This window comes from Cydia amplana, chromosome 11 (genome assembly GCF_948474715.1).
Source record: "Cydia amplana chromosome 11, ilCydAmpl1.1, whole genome shotgun sequence".
Classification (NCBI taxonomy): domain Eukaryota; kingdom Metazoa; phylum Arthropoda; class Insecta; order Lepidoptera; family Tortricidae; genus Cydia; species Cydia amplana.
The window spans coordinates 7,347,206-7,368,881 of NC_086079.1; the positions used below are offsets into that span (position 1 = coordinate 7,347,206).

A 21,676-nucleotide genomic window follows, 5' to 3' on the forward strand; every position below is an offset into this window, starting at 1 on the left:
GGAGAGGTAATTGGTTATCGAAAACTCTGAGACTGTTTAAGGAATCAGTGTATGATATCCCTGTTCTTGGGATGCCTTCCGACACTATGGCACCCAAATTTTGTCCACTCAAACATTACTCAGTGGAACTCCCCAAAAGGGAGGACTGGTCAAACAGTCAAATTAAGTGGAAAGAAGGAAGCCTAAGGTGGTACACTGATGGCTCCAAATCCGGATCTGAAGTAGGCTGCGGAGTATACGGTGAAGCGCCTAGGAAAAGCATCAGCTTAAACCTAGGACGTTTTTGCTCTATATTCCAGGCGGAGGTATACGCCATCCTAGAATGTGCGTCAATAAATCTGCAAAGCAACTACGGTAATCACACAATCTATATCCATTCGGATAGCCAGGCGGCACTCTTAGCCCTAACCTCTGATGTCACCACATCGAGGCTGGTTGAGAACTGCAGGCAACTATTGAACAACCTTGGAGCCAGGAACAAAGTTGTTCTACGTTGGGTCCCAGGGCATGCGGGTATCGTAGGAAATGAAAAGGCCGACGAGCTCGCGCGAGCAGGGGCTAAAGGGATAAACTACAGTCCTGAGCCGTTTTGTGGTATCCCCAAAAGCCTAACGCGGCTCACCCTAAAGACCTACTGTCAATACGCAACAATTCAACTCTGGAGGGAAACAACAGGTTTGAACCATTCCAAAGCGCTTATCAAGGCCTTCAGCAAAAAGGCGTCCTCGAACGCCTTAGCGCTGTCTAGGAACCAACTGCGCAACTTGGTAAGGGTGCTTACTGGGCACTGTTGCCTAAATAAGCACATGCACACCATGGGGAAACGTGACATGGGGCGGTGCAGACTCTGTATGGAGGCAGAGGAGACGCCCTTGCACATCCTCACAGAGTGCCCTTGCCTAATGCGTACTCGTGACTTAATCCTGGGCGGGCACATATTGCGCCCGGAGGAGGTAAAGTCTCTCGAGTTCAAAAAGATCCTGCAGCTATTTGAAGTTGCATGTTTGGATCGAGAGTTGTAGTAGGTGGCGATCACAATAGATCAGCGATGGTCGCAGTGATACATAGGCTTTGGAGCCTTATATAGCCCCTAACAAGAAGAAGAAGAAGAAGAAGAAGAATAGTAAGTAATACGGTAAAAATATAGATAAGTAGCTATGTAATTCTCTATTATTATCGTTAGTTTTTTCCTATCTCTAGAAAACTAGTTGAAATTAATATATTTATAAATACTTTTATGAATACTTTGTGGGGAACAAAGTAAATACCTGTGTTTTGATTTTTCATTTTTTTTAATCGAAGTGTGCGACAACTTTTTCTGGTTTTTATAGCATTCATAGCATAGCAACCCCATAAGTGAAGTGATTGTCATGTAGTCTCGTAACCAGGCCATAAAATCCAAAAAAAAAAAGACTCATGTATCCATGGTCATGAACAAAAAAAAAAGTGATTGTCATCTGTCATCTGTTTGACGCAAGTAGGACAATGACAATCACGTACACACGTTACTAATTTTTCTTACGGTATTTATTACGATTCACAGCAAATCGACTGCTCATTCATAAAACAACCCAGTATTCGGCTAGTCGCGCAGTTACTGATTCGCCAAGACACGCTCAAGCATTTTACAATAATATTGATCGTTCGATTAATTGTTTCTTCATAAATTACAAGCTCGGAGCACAGAACGGAAGAAATCAATCATCAAGAGTATATATTTGACCGCAAGCCACAATGAATACCCTAAAGAGCGGCGATAATGTACTAGTTATTTGGAAAGGCAGCGATCAAAACGAACTAAGCAAAATAGTGGCTGATATTCAAAGTGCGACCAATAATGGCAATGTCGTTCTCGAAAATTCGGAAATGATTACTGAAAGTAAGTACAAATCCCTACCCGTTACACTACTGAGGTATATAATACTTTAAACATGTTATAGTACACCATATTTAGTTAATCCAGCAGTGCAGCAATGTTTAAAATGTTTGCTATCTAAGTTATAAAAAGAATACCCCGTCCAGAAGGTCTGTGGTATGGTATGTTTCTTTGTAATTTAGCTAGGAAGTACCTATCAAAATATTTCAGATATCATTCATTGATTTATTTACCATGTTAGAATTTATGTATTTTCAGCTATGTTGGTATTTGCCTGGCTATAAAGTTATTCCTTAAATGTAATAGTAATGTAAAGTTAAATGCAATGATTAAAAACTTTCAGCTTCAAGGCCACAGTCATCGTTCACCATCATACTCTCAAATATTGTTCCTCCACACTCCGTCACCCATAACGACAGTCTCCTGGCAACCCTGATTAGACTCCTCAAGCCCAGCGGCAAGTTGGTGGCCAAGGATGCTTCTGACCTCAGCACGGCACTGAAACTGAATGGGTTCCTCAATGTGACACAAGCTAATGGTGTTTACATAGCTGAGAAGCCTAAATTTGAGGTATGACTATGCCAAAATAAGGATCAATATTCCAAACTTATATTTTAAAAAGTATTGTCTAAGAAATATTTGATTAGGTTTCCAAATAAAAAAATCCTTGAGAATTTGTTTGTTTATGAAGTTTGCACTTTATATTGTGTAGGACGTATTGTAGATTATTTATGGCAAATTACTTGCATTTATTTGTATGATCCGTGATCACTATTTAATAGAAGCTAACATCCAATTATATAGAATTAAGTGATTAATTTGATAATGAACTAATCTTATCACATATATCTTAGAAACAAACTTTTGCTGCAATTAGTTACAAAACCCTGCAGTGTCCTTTGATTGCCAAAGACAGCCATAGACATGAATGTTTGCAGTTTAATATTAAACATTCAAATAAGGATGGTGCACTAATAAACATTATCATTCCATTGTATGCCATGTTTTCTGAACAACACCAAATTTATTACCAACAATTTACAATGTAGAAAACTCTTATGGCGAAATTACGCTCCTTTTCACCATGTTGGTTGCATGAGTTTGCGAGGCAACCAACACAATCTGCATACAGTGAATAGTGTGATTGTGACCTTATAGCAATAAAAAAACATGTATTCATACAAGACATAAGTCAAATGCTTCAACAATACTTTGCAATATTCCAGGTAGGATCAAAAGCACAACTGAAGCTAGGCAGCAAGCCAGCGGTATGGAAACTGGATGATACAGTGGAGGCGGCCTGGACGGGGGGCAATGATGATGACATCATTGACTCCGACCAGTTGTTGGATGAGGATGATCTCAAGAGACCTGATAAAGAATCACTTAGAGGTAAGAAATTACATTTTATACAAAACTGGTACATTTTAAAATTCAAACGTCAAAGTTACAGAACAATGCATAGATAGCATTATGTAACAGCATATAACTCTGCCGTGCTAACATACGCAGTAATCGCAGTTGAAAAGTTATGCAATTGTTTATCTTGTTCTGTTTGAATAAGTTCTTTATTTAAAGGATGATTTTCATGCAAGTATAGTTTGTAGCTTTCTAATAGACCCCGAAGGCTAATCCTATTGTCTATTGTTAAGAAAAACCGCTCGTGCCACGTGCCACAACCACCTGCATAAAAAATCGGTACTTCGGTTACTGAGTGCCGGCGAGTCGATCGCTACAGAACCAGTCTAAAATGTGTCATCGAGATGCGTAACAAAGGCGCGTTATCGGAGAGCGCACCTACACTGGTTTTTTGAGCGTTGGACTAGCCCGCGCTCAGGTGCCAAATAGAATAATTAGGACCCTTTTTTGCAGGTAAGTAGCACGTGCGGTTTTACTGAACAATAGACAATAGGATAAGCCTTCGGGGTCTACTAGAAAGCTACAAACTATACTGCACTTACTATTAGCAGGGCAGAACTTGTTTTCATTAAAATAATTAATAGTCAGAATAAGGTGCTGAAAGGCATTTTTTATAAATAAAAAATCATAATACATATATAATTTGCCATTTGTCGCATCTATTTCGCCATTAGTAAATTTTTCTTTGTTTGTGCAATAAAGTTAAAAAAAAAATAGGTAAATAATTTGTAAAATAATATTTTTATTTTTTGACGCATTTGTACTCCTGCTTTGCTTATACATATTGTTAGCATTATACCTTTACTATACATAATAGGCCAAAACAAGATATGGGGCATTATCTATGAAAAGGGACCTTATTGTCGATGGCGCTTACGCCGCACAGCGTCGCGCGGCATTGTATTTATATCGGAGCATTGTTAATAATGGCGTAAGCGCCATCGACAATAAGGTTCCTTTTCATAGATAACGTCACATATAATGTTTTGTTTTAGTCATTAAAATATTTGTGAGGGCTAGAAAATAGAAAATAAATATACAAAATAATGAAAGTTGGTTACATGACCTCTAATTCATTATGTAAAATATAATGATGTTACAAATCCTTCAAAAATAATCACAATAATAACAGTTACGTATCTGATATGATATGATAATGATAGCGCGGAGATATAAACATTGAGGTTTTGTGTTCCAACGGACGCGCCGCTCCGAGGTTTTGTGTTGCGAATTGGCTGAACGCCGTTACGTATGAATGACGCGACGGTTCAATTCACCTACTTCTTACAGGTGCTTTATTTCTAAATTGAACTTTAGTACAATGCATTAGGGATTATTTCGTAATGTTGCATAATCTTAAAAAGTCAGTGACTCCGTATTGCATTGACTTGAAACAAAGTAAAACATTTAAATCATTACCATGAATCATCGTTATGGTTTCAAAAATAGCTACACTTCTAAACTGCTCAAAAATATATGTACTTATTAACAATGAATTTTGGATTAGTGTCAAGATAATAGGGATGTTTCCTGTACTTAAAATAAATTATTTCAAACCGTGCACGAAATAAAGCACCAGATAATTATTAGAAAAACATAGACAGCAGCTATTTTTAAACACAATTTGTATTTAATAAATCGGTTTGAAATATAAAAAGTAGGTGAGTTTACCGTGACATCACTACATTCGTTTTCATATAAATTCCATATTAGCAAATCGTTTTGACAGTTCTAAAAAAGAAGCTGATTTGACTAGTAGGAATCTAGCCTATTTAGACTAATTTAGAGTGCCTGAGAAAGCATAGGTAATATGCATTGCATGAGTTTTGGTTGTATAATATTGTCTCATGATATTTGTATATTTATTTTCCAGTGTGTGCCACGACGGGCAAGCGGAAGGCGTGCGCGGATTGCTCGTGCGGTCTGGCTGAGGAACTCAATGGTCAGGTCAAGGAGACTCCAAAGTCTTCTTGCGGAAGCGTAAGTATCCTTGTGTTTAAACAAGTTATAATTATTACTATTATTTTAACTTTTTATGCATATAAATACTAGTAAAACGTTTGAAATGACAGCGGTTTATTTTAAAGCCGAAAAAATGAAAGGAGGAAGTTCTCAATTTATAAGTTTTTTTTTAATACTTTACACTTGATGGTCCTATTATCATCAGATCAGGACCGAGTCACGGCATCTTGAAGAGATCAAGGTTACTCTTCAAATTTTATAGGCACACCTATAGGGAGAGATTTGTGTATTTTCATATAACTACTTCGTGCATTTCCTTTCGGCGAGCGAGATTTGGTGAAGTGGAATTGCATAGAAAATACCATAACAATGATGGCATAGATAATACTTTATGAAGTCAGGTTTTTGTTAAAGGTTATAAATGAAAACCCTTTTAACTCAATGATTGATGCCAGAATATTCTTCAGTTTGTCGTTTTAAAACGAATACCTAACCAGTGCCTCCACAATAATGTACTATTCCTTTAGAGTAGGTTTAGAGATTTTTTTATTACTCATAAGAACAATACAGTTCACTAAAAAAGTCGGACGACCCGATAGTCAAATCGTGGTACTACAGCTTTATTGGACGAAATTGTTGTGGTTGTGGCCTGGCGCGGATGTCTTGTTTGGCTGGGTGGCAATGAATATGTTAACCAACTTTTATTGATTTTGAAGGAGTTTCTCAATTCGTATGTAGGTATGTTCTCCAATGTTTCCAAGACTACTACATTAGATACTTTATAGTTGATGGTCGCCAAGACATCCGCGCCTGGCCACAAAAATGTCTTCATATAAAGCTGTAGTACCACGATCCCGACTATCGGGTCGTCCGGCCTGGGAACGAAATCATAAAATACCCGATAGTCGGGTTTTCGGTACTGAATGTGTTAGTGTTAGATTTCCTTAACCTTGCGATGTCTACAGGAACGAGGTAACCATACCATACTATAAAACGGGTTTGACCCTAATAGGTTAAGTTATTAGCATAAAAAAGAGCGTACCTCGCCATCAAACTCCACAGTTTGGCGAGTTTTATGTAATTTATAAAATGTATGTTAGTTTATCATGAATAAAAAATTAAAAAAAAAATATTTCAGATTTTCTTAAAAACGGCTACTCCTTAACTACTACTATTCCTTTTGCAGTGCTATCTGGGCGACGCGTTCCGCTGCGCGACGTGCCCGTACCTCGGCATGCCGGCCTTCAAGCCCGGCGAGAAAGTGCTGCTGGACCTTAAGTCCGACATCTGAAGATAGTATTGTTGTGATTATTAATAATAAACTCTTTGTAAGTACTCATTTAATTTTCATTTATTATGTTGATGCTTCCTGTAGATTTAGTGCTGGTGGTTTTGTATTGGGTCGCACAAATGTTAATTAAAGTTATGAATTTCATACTAGAACCACAGACAAAAGTATACAGGGTGTCGTGTTCAGAATAGATCAAACGAAGGCCAATGATGCAGGACCTGAAGAGCTATTATGGCCGGCCCTTTATTATTCGTCACCATGCCTGTCACGTTCTAACAAGTATGTAAGTACGAAAGTGACGCATGACATGACAGGTGATAAAAACGCGACCATGATACCGCTGCTGAAGATCTATGGATTTAACTCCCATATAATGTTCAGCAAGAAATAATAGTATCTCACACTCTGTGTACTAAAACGTGTAAAATAGTGGTTGTAAATTTGCTGATAAAAAATTATGCACTATACCTGATGGAGAGCCATATCTAATGAACATTTGTGCAACTGGGGAGTATCTAAATGTAGTTTAGTAAACACAATGAATTCCGCTTTGCCGCTTATTGTCAAATCTTTCTTCTGAAGTCTTATGTATCTATAGAGATTCACGGTCCGCATCTATGGTTTGTTGTCAAAACAACAACTCATGGCGCAAAATACTGGTTCTCTGCGCCGGTTCTATACTTTGTAATAATAATATGTAGTTCAATGGATAAGCACGAAGAATTTCGTCCATTGACCCCACCATTTCGTATCTCTATCACACGCACATGTAATATAGGTACAGGCCAGTCCAGACATAGACGTCCAAAATTTTTTTTAGATTCCTCACATCGTGGGCTATCAGAATATACCCCATGTATGTTAGCCATGTACGCTTGAAAGTAAAACTTAGACTTTTGTCTTTTTTTTTCCAACTCGCAGCCAAGTGAGGATGTTGATTTTTTTTTAGCAACTGCGCCGTTTGTAAAGGATTATGTTACAAAAAGAACCATTCAAAAAAGTTTAATAGTTTTTTTTTAATAAATTAATTGGTTCGCCCCGGAATTTCTGAACAAAAGTTAAAAGTTCAAAAATTCATAACTCGAATCTACGAAAAATCGGCTAACATACATGGGGGTATATTCTGATTAGAGATGCACCGGATATCCGGTTACTATCCGGTATCCGGCCGTTATTTTAGTATCCGGCCGGATACCGGATAGTGACCTACTATCCGGCCGGATACCGGATAGTAAAATTAACACATTTTGGGGTAAAAAATGGAATCTTAAAAACAGTCACGGTCATAATGCTAACGACACAGTAGATAGAAATGAATACGTAACCAATGTCACACAATACACTTATTTGTTTACACAAAAATACGCGCGCGCACTTCTAACTATAATCGAACTTACTACGTAATGACATGATAAAACTCGTTACGATCCTAGAAATGTGTCCGCGCGAATGTTCACTACGAAACAGTTCGAAACCTGCACGACGCGCACCTGCAAAACTCAAAATATAGGTATAGTTTCGCCGGCCGAATATCCGGCGGCCGGATACCGGATATTCGGCAAGTGTCCAGGCCGGATATCCGGTATCCGGCCAAACAACTATCCGTTGCATCTCTAATTCTGATAGCCCACGATGTGAGGAATCTAAAAAAAAATTTTGGACGTCTTGTTTGGACCACTCTGTATATTGCAGTCCCACACCACCCCACACACACCGTGGCATTGACTGCTGGAATCATAAGCGGGACAGCAATATAATTATGCGCGTGCGATAGAGATAGAAAATGGCGGATCAATTTAAGAAATTTTTCGTGCTAAACATCTTTACTTTAGGTACTAGATTGAGTTAGTAAGTTTAGTAAGTGAGATTGTAAAGAAAACGCATTTGTAGCAAATATTCAGTTATACATATTTTCTCTTCTTTTTACAAACAGTTAACTTATTTTAACACATCTCGGTCTATAACATTTTCCATTTACATAATCTGAAATAGTAATCACTCCGCTATACAATAAAATAAACATATATATTTTGCCATTCATCATATAATTATATAACAATTTTATATTTATTTTTCTGTTACATAAATGACACAACTTTTCCAGTAAAAGCATCTATCTGTATTTCTATTATAATTTTAAAAGAAACTCCTAATGATACGTGATTTTGTAACAAATAAATCAATCAAAGATGTTATTTGACATATTCACTGTCTTATGGATATTTTGTCGATTTTAACCAATAATTAAGAATATGTTAATCATGGAAATAAGTAACGTATACAAGGTAATTTTTGGACCATTAGCCATATTGTGCGAGGTGATTAGGTAGGCCATACTGAATAACTTTTTCTTGGCCGTTTCATACATTTTGGTCGAGTGGATGTCGACGTTTTCTATGGGAAGGCCAAATTTTTTTTGGGATTTCGGGGTTGGTCCCATAGAAAAAGTTGTTCAGTATGACCTACCTAATCACCTCGCACAATATGGCTAACGGTCCAAAAATGACCCTGTATAAAGACAGGTATTCCTTTAAAATAGGACATGCGTTAACTTGACCAAAACAGTTGAATATAATAAGAAATCTGTAAGATGGCACAATCTTGTGTCGGAAGTACTTGGATAGTTGGGAAGATTTACTACAAACGTGGAAATCATGGGCAAATTCTACACGCTCAAACTCCTATCTCCCGGACACTCAATACCGATATAAGGTCAAAGCGTATGGAATAATGCCCGTTAACACGATTTAACACGGAACTGTAAATATGACAAGTATCTATTGTCACTATGCAACGCAGGTCGACTCATTCGTGTACTTACAAAATATTTATATTTCTGTCACACACGTGAATCAATGACTTGCTACAGCGCCAAGATGGAAAGAGACAATTGCAATTATTTCTACGTTTTATTTCTATATCAATGTGTTGCCGAAAGTCGGTCTCTGCGTTTGAACACTCATACAAAAATCACTCGAACACAAGAACAGTGATCATGAACTTCTCTACGTTGGAATCAGAAAGAATAATTAGGTATAGGTATATCTTATTGTCGACAAGCGAATGTTAAAGAAATAAAACGGAAATAAACTTAACGATGAATATAATAGGTATATAATTTCCTGGCCTTGACATAATAATAACGTATTCAATGATACAGGACCAAAGTTTCTGTTTGCTCACTAGATTTTTTTATTGTAGTGTTGAAAATAGTGTTTTGCTATTCATCGCGAAAGGCAGAAACTTTGTTCGTGTTTACAAAAATGAGACGATCAGTTGAGCAGAAATAACTGAGACCTGCTTAAACTTCAGCTTAGGGCTCGTTTACACTTAATTTACACTTAAAATAACAGATATCGCCCAGTATAAACGTGCCCTAAGTCATGCCAATCATCATTTTCTTTTAAATTTTTTAAATTTGTGAATTCGGTGCAAAAAAATCAAGTAATTTTTCTCAGGTTTGATTACCTCATATATATTATTGTTTCTCACTTACAAATATAGTATATGGATAGGTATTGTCTGATCATAATGTAAGTTGATGGAAAAATATAACTTTCTTGACAGCAATGATTTTATAAATGTTGTGATAACTACTCCACATGAAGTAATTATTGGTTGTAAATACAATAGTTAAAATCGATTTTGTATATCTAATTTACATTGGCTTGCAATTTTTATAATACATAGAACATACATTAGTAGTCCAAGGGAACAAAACTCTGAAGCTGGTTTGGAATATAAACTGGTACAGTTCAATATATTTTTAATCTTGGAAGAACTTTGATTCTGCCAATTTATACTCAAAATATTGCAAATATCGGGACATTAATGTCCTAAGTATGTATCGTGCTTGACACGTCAACGAAAACAGTTTGTATAGCACCCTTCATTGAAATTAAGTTAATACTTTCTGAATTGAAAATTTTGGGAAATAATACTTTTTGTAAGAATTTTTGTACTAATCGAGTCGAGCGACTTGCTTGGAAGAGGAGCGCAGCGCGTCGCGCCGGTTGCGCCCGTTCACTAAATAAATGCTCCTTCCTATATCATAATTTTTTAAGTAATATCTTCAAAGAAACTACTATCCCACAACATTCAGTAAAGCGTCCCAGTCTTTTTATAAGTTTATTTTCATCAAATTGAGATCTTGTTGTCGACTTGTTGGCGACCGGCCGCGGCGCGCGCCGCCCGGTCTCAAGTTTGTGAGGTAGGCTTAGTCATGATCTAATGAAGCGCCTTGTTAGAAAATACCGATTAATAAAATGAGATCTTTCATTACAATTACAAAATATAATAATAAACATGATAAAACTAGAATTACATACATTATACAACAAATTATTAGCTTTTTATCTACGCTCCGCCGGCCGTGTCCGGGCGCGGTGCCGGGCCGGCCGCTAATAATTAACATACAATTAACAAGCACGTAACATTTACGGTACAATGAAAGAACTACCCGGTGTCCCGCGGGCCAGGCCCGCCTAGCATGGCAAACATCCTTGTACCTACCCATATCATTACACTCAACATTATACCTACGTATTAGGTATTCGGTTGGAAATCCATGTGAAACTCTACGATTTATATTATGCAAATAAAAATATACCAAATGAAGAACGGTAAATATTCACTTAATAATATTTAAAATTAATTGGATTTTGATATGGCCTTTGCATTTTTCGTTATTTGGTATAACGATATACATATGTATAAAATCACAGACTCTACTTGTTTATGTATTTTGTTTGTTTCCTCCAGCGAAATTTTTGAGTAAGTATACGACATCTATATAGCTCCTTACCGATTACGCACTTAGTACTCTAAAACATATATTTCCTTTATTCAAGCAATACTTCATATCTACTCTGACCAATAACTACAAAATATCACAGACTGTGTGTTTATTATGTATACAACAATCTTCTCATAGAAAAGTTATGTGTATTACACATGGACGTCTAAAAACAATAGAGATGACATCTAATAAACGTCATAATATAGGTACATATATATTTTATTTTTAGAATAGATATTATAAATTTATAATATATAACACGATCAAATTATTTGTCAGATAAATTTGCCACCACCTCCAAGTTCGGTCCTTACTACCTACAGCCAATAGGGGAAGTTCGTAGCAGGGTTTGAATGGTTGTTTGTTTCGCGAGCCGGGATATGTCTGTCACAACCATGGGAGTGGGCTACGTCTGCCCCCGCCCGAGTCAGACGGCTTTTCAACCAGATATGCCTACAGACCAGCAGCTGTGTTGCTAATTATGTGTGTGATCCACTTAATCAATGAATTTATGTCTTTTGTGAAGTATTGCGAGCTACGGAAGAGAGCTGGAAACGAGTTAATTGCATTTACCCGCTCCGTTATGCCTTTTACTTCTGGTCAATACCGTATTTGAGTCACATATTAGTGTAGTTTAGTTTTTATCTCATTTACCCTTTAGCATTAGCTACCTATCTGGTCAAAAAACAGCCTCACTCAACGGTGAAGAGGTCATTTACAACGTAAGCCCATAGCTACCCTACCAAACATTCATTGTACCTATGTTTAACATAATATGCAATGCCGTCACGACGGACTGGCGATTTAAAATCTCATTGTTTATCACAAAATCTAACCTACTATAAGATCTGGTAGAAACATACACATTGTTATTTTTGTGCTCATTAAGTTTTTCGGTTCTCACTCCAATATAATTTTAAACTAAAAATAGTTTGATTAATGATTTGATTGGTGTCGGTATCTATATGTGCAAAAATATTTTTTTATATGCCCTCCTACGCATCGCGCAAACGTTCGTTCACATATTTGTGATACATTTAGTTAGTCATGGAGTGTAACATTGAACTTTGACCTAAATATCATAATTACATACATATTTACATTGTCGTACACATACGCGACAGAAGCACCCGACAGTAAAAAGCACCTAGATTCCCGATAGCACAGCGGACGGTCGCGGCCGCACGGGCACGCGACTCACTCACTGGGTTATTGTCACTATCCACGTGAGAATATTGCGAAGCTGATTTCGTTAGATAGCAGGAAGATGAAGCGTTCGATCACTAATTCAGCTCACAGTCCGCGTCGACTACGGGAAGAAACGAACTAAACGATAGTTTCAGAGCGATCACGACGCTTCAGCGTTTCTTTGGAAGGGGGCGGTCGTCTTCGAGCACGTCTGAAGCGGACCACCGCCGCTTGCGAGCGTCTTCCTTAACGCTGAGGTTCTCCGGGTGCGTCTGAGGAGGCGCGGAGGAGGGGTGCGCGGGGAGAGACGCGGAGGCGTGCTTCCTGGCGACTAGAGACACGCACACGTCGCCTACTTGCAGTCGTTGGACGTGCAACCCGTACCGCCCCAGCGTGCGCTCCGGCTTGCAGGACGCCCAGCCACGCCCGTATACGAAGAACGGGTGGTCTACGGTCGAGTCCAGCTCCACCTGGAAACGAATAAATGTCACGTTTATTACTTGTTAAGAGAGGATAATAACATCTAAACTGGAAGCAAAGACTCCTATTGAGACACGAATATCTATTTTGCGGTGGTTAAACCTAGGATGGTCATGGCCTCAACCACAATTAATTCAGTAGTCCAAACCACCGGACGCCTAGCAATCCTAATCGAAAGTCTTCATTTCTCGTTTTATTTTATTTTCTCTCAGTCACTATTTTACTTAGTGACTGAGAGAAAATAAAATAAAACGTTTTAGCTTAATCAAAAGTGTCATGTTTAAAGCAAGTTTTGTTTCTTGATGGAATCTAAAGATTCCTTCTAGGCATCCAGAAAGCCTTTTAGACGTGAAATGTGGTAATAGAAATACAAACCTGTGCCCGGTTCCTATCGTACGTCAGCGTGAGCGCGAGCCGGTCGCCCCGCTCGTCTAGCCGAAGCAGCGTGCATTGCGTCAGCGCCAGGTCCCCGCTGTGCTCTGCGCTCATCACAAAGTCTTCTGTCCTCATCTCTTCGACGCGCCGAAGCGAACCATCTTCGAGTCGAATGAGGGCACCACGGCAGAAGTATGCAGCTGGCGCGCCGCGCTCCGGTGAAATTGGTGGTTCCTGAAATTGATAAAGGAATATATTAAAATTATGACTATAAAGTGACGGTGTCATGTGTAACGTACCTAACTGTGAAAGAAGATTTGGCAGTAGCGGAAAATGCAGAATTTATATTTCGGAGCCGTGAGCTGACTTAGCACCGTGAGATGTTTTGGGCGAGTGACAAATATGAAGGCGCCTTAAGGGTTGCCAAAATGTAAATTCATATCCCGGAATCATAAGACCTAAGATGCTTTTAACCAGGTCAGAATAAACACGATTAGTTTGCCATTACGTTTGATTGTGTAATGAATTTTGCGAATGATAGAAGAAAAGAATAGAAACTTACGTCTCTGTGGACAGGAGGTAAAGGCGCCGGCGCAGACACTGGTGGTGAATGGGACGCCGGAGCCGGCGGCACGAAGCCCGACGTGGGCCGGTGCAGGGGGTAGTTGGCCGGCGGCTGCGGCGCCCGAGGGCCCGCCCGGTACAGGTTGTACGCGTACGACGGATGCGGGAGGAAGGTCGGATAACTCGGGAACGAGGGAGATTGAGGGGCGGGGGGCGCGGGCATGTCGCGCGGGCGGCGCTGCGCGTAGCGCGCGTACGGCCGGGGCGGCGGCGCGAGGAACTCGGGCGTCATGCCGGCCGGCGGCGGCGGCGGGTACAGCCCCAGCGGCCCGAGCTGCCCCAGCTGGGCCAGCGCCTCGCCGGGGAGCCTCGCCGAGATCATCGGACGCGCTGCAACAAAAAAACAAAATACGTTACATGGTGAACAAGTATGGGTGGCATCAGGTATTCAACTAAACGATTAAATATGGCGCCAACAATTATCACTCTTTCTTACAAGATCTTCCAAAACAGTGATACTCTTCTATGATCAATTGATCATGATTTCATGATCAAGCTGCATAAGGCAGTAGGACCTACTGAGTAGGTAGAGGAAAATACCTACTTAAGTCTAAGAGAGGCCAAAGTTCAAGTAAGAAATAAGAGACAATGGTATTAGATTACCTACTTACAAAACCAGACCCAACGACAACCAAAAATGATGTCACAATCCAGTTTCCAAGTAAATGATATTTACACATTAAAAATATCTTCGACGGGAATCATTTTTGTTTCACCACTTGGCGCGAGACAAAAATACTTAACATCGCAATAAAACTGGCCAAATAAACAATCTCTTACTCTAGACACGCAGTGAAAGGAGATATAACAATTTATGTACACTCAATAAAAACAGCATAATGAAGCTGTTACGATGAGTCTGCTCGCTTATCGCAGCTTTCAAGTTCTATATTTATTAAACTTACATTTATAGGTGCGTTAAATTACGATCGTTCAACATCTGTTAGATCCTTGAGGCGTAGTGTACACGAGATAAGAATGTGGAGCGGCGCATCAGCGGTATAAATAGCTTATTCACGTAAAAGTTTAATTCAGTATGCACGACGGGGCTTGATGAGATGAGAGATGCGATCTAATCTTTACGTCTTAGAGCGCCTTTGTTCCTCAACAAACTCTGCAGTGTTGGCTTAATTGGATGCTTATTCATGTGGAAATAATTATCGAACGTGTTTACAATGAAAAAGACTACTAATAATGACTACGTACATCGATATGTACGACTGTAGATATCGTTAATTGGAATGTTGATATGCCTAACATAAATAAATTTACCTTTACCTAATAATAGGCCTTTACCATCTGTGTCAGGCATTTACGGAAAACCGTAACGCGTCGGAATAGATTGACTTGTGGTGACACATGGTTCATGTTTAATTGTTTATATTATACCTACATATAATCTGCCTCTCGAAGTGTCAGTAAATTTAAGAAATTCATATAAAAAGACAGCCCAGCTGGTGACTCAACGAAATGCAGAACCGGTCGTATAACCGGTGTCGAAGGAGTTTTTTGATAACCATAAATTCCCGGAACCACTCGTATCTAAGCTACCCTTAATAAAATCCAGGTATGGGAGATAAATATGCATCCAACTTGAAAACTGACAAGTAACGAAGCGTCTCATTAACACAATCAAGGAGTGGTAAGGACGCATTCCCTCACGGCGATAATTCGAAGAACAAAGATGCAGCCGGCCGCACCTGCGCAAACAAACATTAGATCTCGTACTCCTGTGTGCCTATTGTATGTTTACAATGCGGTCGTATAGGGAGTATGTATGCGTTCCCTCTTGGAAACCGGCTTGCGTTCAAGTACATACTTATTTGTTGAAAATACGTAGAAAAAAACAAGAAATGGGAAATAACAGAGCGAGTACCTTAGGGGTTTTACTTGTTGCTGCGTGTGAGTTTGGAGCTTGGAATTCTCTGTCATACTACCAAACAGGTTTTCAGTCGAAAAAGAGGTTTATAAACATTAACTATTCACTGTTTTATTAGCCGGTTAGGAAAAACAGTCTTCGTCATACGAGTACATAGGTATAGACCTATAGAGATCTATAACCGATTACACGAACAGCTCGACTCCCTTTTTAACGAATGTGTATACGAAAAAGTAGGAGTTATGCATGAGATAGAGAAGGTTTCTGTCTAACATCAGCTTCGTTAGATAGAGAAATTAGATAACCTTCTGTATATAAGTATATACTTAATCCATTCCGAGCAGCGTGCCTGCCTATAATGTCTTGGCATTAGGCAAACAGACAAGCGATCTTTTGCCGTAATGTTGGCTCACTTAAGCTTTCCGAATAGGCATTTACTAGGCCTTTCCGGTTTTACGACTACGGCTCCCCGCAGGCCTAACTACTGATGTTATCATACCCCTTAAGCCTACGAGGCTCACGTAACGATTAGACGAAAGCGCCCCTTAGGTAACTCATAGCAGTAACTTACTGGGCATACTATCTAAATAGTTTTGTCCCCCTATATGTCACCCACGCGCTGCTATATCGGGACATAACATAATAAATTACTGTGTAACTAATTACCAAGTCCGTAGACCCTTATTATGTAGTTACCTATCGCTTTATTATTAGCCAACGGTAGTTTTCCAGACTTGTCACGAAATAAACGACCTTGATGGCTTAAAAGAGTTACAAGTTATAAAAAAACATGAAGAAATTTAGCTCTCAAGGATTGTGCTGCAATATTTAATTCGATGAATAAAGGCAACAGAAATAATTGGCAAATTCATTTCACGTGAGATAATACCATGTTGGCAAGGCAACTGTATGCCAAAGTACAGCATACTAAACCCGTTTTAGTGCAAATTTAAAAGGCATCATGGAGGAAACATCGCAGCTTCATTGTGTGCAAATCTGAGTCACACAGATGCGGTCGTGACTAAGCCGTTAAAAATTCAAGCCAATTAGCCGGTGGAGACCGCACTCGGGGTGGACGGATATTTTCAGATGATTCGAAGAACACACTAACCTAACACATTTTAAAACTGAAACAAATCTATCCATCCATTAGTTTTCAATTTATCGTGGAAAATGCCAATTTCTGCTAGAAAGCTGTGAAATTTTGTAAACATTTTCTAGGTCAGCGATTCTCAATCTCTTTTTTTTACGGAACCCTTTTGGAAAGCGAAATACTTGATGGAACCCTACAATACGGTGGCGGCATAGTAAAATTTTTCGAGGCGACTAAAGCATAGTGTTCTAAATTCTTGCGGAACCCCTGCAGGGGTGTCGCGGAACCCTAGGGTTCCGCGGAACACACTTAGAGTATGGCTGTTCTAGGTAATATGATAACTTTTATGTAACACATCGGGCGCTCAGGCGTGTAATGCACTTCAGCCAGCGTTTACGAGGGTGACGTGTATGCAATATTAAATAGAAGGTAAAATTTCTCGCATCTTTTATATGGGTCGGTACGTTTATACATGTCATGACTGGTACAGTCAGTACGTCGTTTCCCACTTTTCTATACATTTAGTATGGCAACTTGGGTAAGTACTTAAGTTGAGGCACCAACAATACATTACGGAAAAATACGGAAAAAGTGATAAAGGTAACGCAAGACAAGAATAAGCTTAAAATACGATTACGGTATTACGACAGACCGCGAAAGCGTGCGCTACAGAAACAAGCGAACCACCGCACCGTTGCCTGGCACCAATAAATATATCTCACTTCGGAAATCGTAATGGCAGTGTAACACAGCAGCAAGGCCGCGGGTTCGGCGGCCGCCGCCGCCGGTAAAAACTCCGCAATGAATGGCAGCCAAATTCCCAACGATTATTGCTAATTCCATTAGCAATGAACCGCTCTCACCTCAACAAACCATTATAAGCGCTACAAGCTTTAAACTTACTTCTTTCAAGTCTGGCGGTCACAATAATACTGGACGGCGCTTGCGATGAGCTGATGTGGTTGGAATAGGTGATCTGCGCGAAAACAGATTACATCAGCGTCGCGGGCGCAGCCAACAATCGCCTTTCCATTCAAGCGTAACGCGGGTCGCTAATTGTAGCCGAATGCTTTGCTTTGCTACTACTGTCGATGCAGTTGCCAATTCTTAACTACAGCTTTGGACCTGGGATCCCCCCCCTGCCCCTTAAATCCTATTAGAACTTAATTTTTAGGAATAAAAACTCTAAAGTCTTAAAACCAAGTATTAGTTAGTTGAAAATCGAAACCGCCAAATTCTAAAAAGAGTCTATTGTTGTCATAACATATTTAAGCAAATGTAATTTAGCTCCTAACTAATGTCCCTGAGGGTTTAAATGAACACTATACGTAGGTACCTACATTAGTTTAAAAGTAGTAGGTAGTATTTAATTGCTTAATTTTACTGATTAATAGTTTTAATTACTTTACTCCCAGTGATTTTGGTTAGCATAATATTTATTATATGCATTTCCAAGAACGATCACTCCAGTTCCCATGTGAATATAAAATACATGTCCATATACTACATGTTTAAAAGGTGGGCACAAAGTGATTACGTTGTGCTAAGTATAATAATAAAACGGTTGGTAGCGCGTGCCGGGCGGCGTTGGGCGGGTCGATAGGGCGCCGCCCGTCGCCCGTAACCTACTTCCGGCGCCCATGACCTTGCGCCGCCATTCACGTTGCGTCCCCCCCCCTCCCCAACCCACACCCCCCACCATCCACCCTCCCGCCGCACAAACTTTCATAAATGACAGGATCATTTTGCTTTCCAGTTTTATTGAAACAACGAACGAGCTTCGCGTGAATTGGAGATAAATATAGTTTATTTATTTGTAATGTTTTTGTGTAGGCGTAGTGATAGGAGTTATTGGATGCTTTAAAATAGCAACGGGTGGGCGGCTTAAACGCGAAACCACTGTTATTGGCACTTCCGGCTAAAAATAACCGAAAAAACCATTTCTCTTAGTACAGGATGGCCCAGAAATAGGTACGTTGACAAAAAAAATTGTAACATTTTTTTTCAACTGGTCATTAAAATTAAAACTATTTTTGAAGTGAAACCAAACGTATTATTTTTCTAAATATTTTCTTTAGGCTTTTATACATTTGTACATTTATCAACAATGTGCACTTAAATAAAACCTTTTACGAATTCAATTGAACTCACGCGTAAAGATGAATGTTCTTTAACTGCTACTATCATTATCAGTCTAAACAATGATGCTTAGTTATAATTTATTCAGATGATTTCATCTCAAATCTATCTCCATCCATCTTCACATGCGACGTGTAGGAAAAGCATCTTTGTTCTTTGCATAATTTTATTATGAATCAGCCGCTAAGTATTTGACAAATATGAGAAGCAAATGTTACTACAATGCGTATTTACTTTGGGAGGTGATATAAGTTGGGATGCGCGTGTTAGGAATTCTTACCTATCATCGGTTCGGCTTTTCAGGTTTGTTGAGTTAAACAAATTGTACCTCAGTGACTGACATCCTATTTATTTTTATTTAAATTTTGCCTGTGCGTAGAACAACTTTGCACACACTTGAGCACACAACAGAGTCAAACATTTGATTGACAAATGCTTATTTTTTGCCATATATGTAGCGATTCACTAACAAATTAGCTGTCTAACATCAAACTATAGTATAGGGATTATGTCTGGCTATATAGCCAAGACATACCCGACCATCGTTGTGACACAACTCGTTCCTAATAGGTAAGCCTTTAGTTTCCATTAGATAGTATTCTATGAACGTACTGACGACCATGATAGAATCGAGAGCGTGTACAATCACTCCATCGCGAATTAGATTATTGCTCGATATCGCAGTGATACGATTGTGAACGGTCCTGAATCAAAAGGCTCTAATGGAGAAAGCGAGTGCGGTTTCGTAGAAGGGAGAAAATGGGGAGTTCAAGCAACTATAGTCTGTTCGGAAAGATAAGAGTCGTGGAATGTACTGGGCCCCATACATTCCACGACTCTTCTCTTTTCGCGCAGACTCTACAGACTAGACAGAAATTGTGTTTGTTTTGGTCCCTTACTGCGCATCGATGTGAGACTCGTCATACTTGATGTCGTATGAAATGTGACATTTTCACGTATCTAACAGGGTCGAATATTTTGTTGACAACTTACAAACATTGTCGGATGGCTAAAAGCTTTGACATGGTCTGATGTCGGTTGCTGAGGGAGAAAGTCAATAGTTACATATACCTACGAGTATTTCCTACGGCTATGGCGCTTGATATGACATACATACTTATATAGAGCAACGTTAATGGTACTTATCCGATCATACTACAGGCACTGACATAAAATACGTTGACAAAGTTTTTTGAGGAATATTTTTCTTAGTTACACATCTTTTACAAAATGTCATTAGAAATTACAACTACAAATGTACAACCATTTAACTAAAACAAAACGCGTTATCTTCAAAATATTCTACTTTAGCTTTGGAACACACCTACGCAAACCGATAGATATACCTATACATGCGTGGAACATACATAAGTAAACAACACTGTTGACTGAAACTCCTATTAATCCAGTTTAAAGATAAATATACAGCCATTGCCAGAAACTGGAGTACAGTACAGACTAATTGGCACTGATGCTTATCCCGTTTCGAGAGTTTATCCGGCCTTTGACAAATTGCATGTTATTGTGGTCTCTCAACTACTGCAGTCAAAATTGAAATTGAATGCATACCTATTCATAAACCTTGCGAGGATTGCAAAAGTATAAATGTATAGAACATTATTCAAATTGTGAATAATGCGAGAGGAAATTTACTGACATAATACGCCTAACACGCTTATATAAATACGAAATATTAAAAGCATAATTTATGCAAATGAAGATGAAGAACAAGTGCCATACAAAAGAGAAATGAATACCTAGTCACGTTATTTATGGCAAAGACTCTTAACACAATTTGGTAATTCAAAATTAGATGACGAGAGCTCCAAGGTACCACCTACAAGAGTTAAGAATTTATGAAACCTTGTCGGTAAGACGGAAGAATACGTGTAGTGTAACATTGGAAAGGCATTGGTTAGAATGGTTAGTGCTTATTACGTGGATTCAATGACAGATTGCGGAACGGCATGATAAGGAAACGAAATTGATTCAGCCAATGATCGAGTACTTAGATAAGCCGATGCAAGTGTGAATTGACTACGTAAACACTTTTGTGATTATATGCAAGATTGAATACAGCGATTACGATTACATGTGTGTATCTTCATGTACCTATTACGTTATGAAACATTATTTTATCATTACATATGTTACAAAGTTTAACTTAACTCCTGTATGTAGGTAGATATAATTTATGGTGTGTAGGTACTATGTAATAATAGCTGTCTTTTTATAATCCTTTGGCGCCGATCTACTTTAAATACTAAACTGCTACCGGTTCCTCTTTAGATGTGTTCGACAGTATGCCACTGATAACGTTTAAAATACAGGAGCGTATAAATATATTATGCAGATCTCCATCAGTCCTGTTCATGTTATATATGTTACTCCCTGTCACAATTACACGAAAAACCACACCTGTGTATATCGACTCTCAGTCACAATTACATGAAAAAACCGCAAATGTAGCAATTAGCTACCGGTTCGGCTGCTGGTCATGATGCCTGATACCGACTCAAGCCGCTGTTTACATTAGTAGTTAAATTAATTTG

The 21,676-nt window shown here is 38.9% G+C and overlaps 2 protein-coding genes across 2 annotated transcripts in view; one reads left to right on the plus strand and one right to left on the minus strand.

Annotated features, from left to right (window-relative positions):
• The first annotated feature begins 1,592 nt into the window (after positions 1–1,592).
• On the plus strand, positions 1,593–6,594 carry LOC134652183 (anamorsin homolog). Its single transcript, XM_063507346.1, has 5 exons — positions 1,593–1,879; positions 2,220–2,446; positions 3,103–3,268; positions 5,169–5,275; positions 6,444–6,594. Exons 1-5 carry the CDS (start codon positions 1,735–1,737, stop codon positions 6,546–6,548), a joined length of 750 nt encoding a protein of 249 aa, XP_063363416.1. The 5' UTR covers positions 1,593–1,734; the 3' UTR covers positions 6,549–6,594.
• Positions 6,595–12,063: 5,469 nt separating this feature from the next.
• The window catches only part of LOC134651975 (ataxin-1-like), a 31,216-nt gene continuing 21,603 nt past the window's right edge, over positions 12,064–21,676 (minus strand). The window contains exons 2-4 of the mRNA XM_063507121.1: positions 13,952–14,343; positions 13,390–13,623; positions 12,064–13,004 (exon numbers count right to left, since the gene is read on the minus strand). Of these exons, the coding sequence (XP_063363191.1) occupies positions 12,705–13,004; positions 13,390–13,623; positions 13,952–14,335 (918 nt within the window). The 5' untranslated portion in view covers positions 14,336–14,343 and the 3' untranslated portion in view covers positions 12,064–12,704. The remainder of the gene's footprint in view (positions 13,005–13,389; positions 13,624–13,951; positions 14,344–21,676) is intronic.

Coding starts and splice junctions, on each gene's coding strand:
- LOC134652183 (XM_063507346.1), top strand. CDS start 1,735: ATGAATACCCTAAAGAGCGGCGATAATGTACTAGTTATTTGGAAAGGC. Junction 1,880..2,219: donor TTCGGAAATGATTACTGAAA/GTAAGTACAAAT, acceptor AAAAACTTTCAG/CTTCAAGGCCACAGTCATCG. Junction 2,447..3,102: donor CTGAGAAGCCTAAATTTGAG/GTATGACTATGC, acceptor GCAATATTCCAG/GTAGGATCAAAAGCACAACT.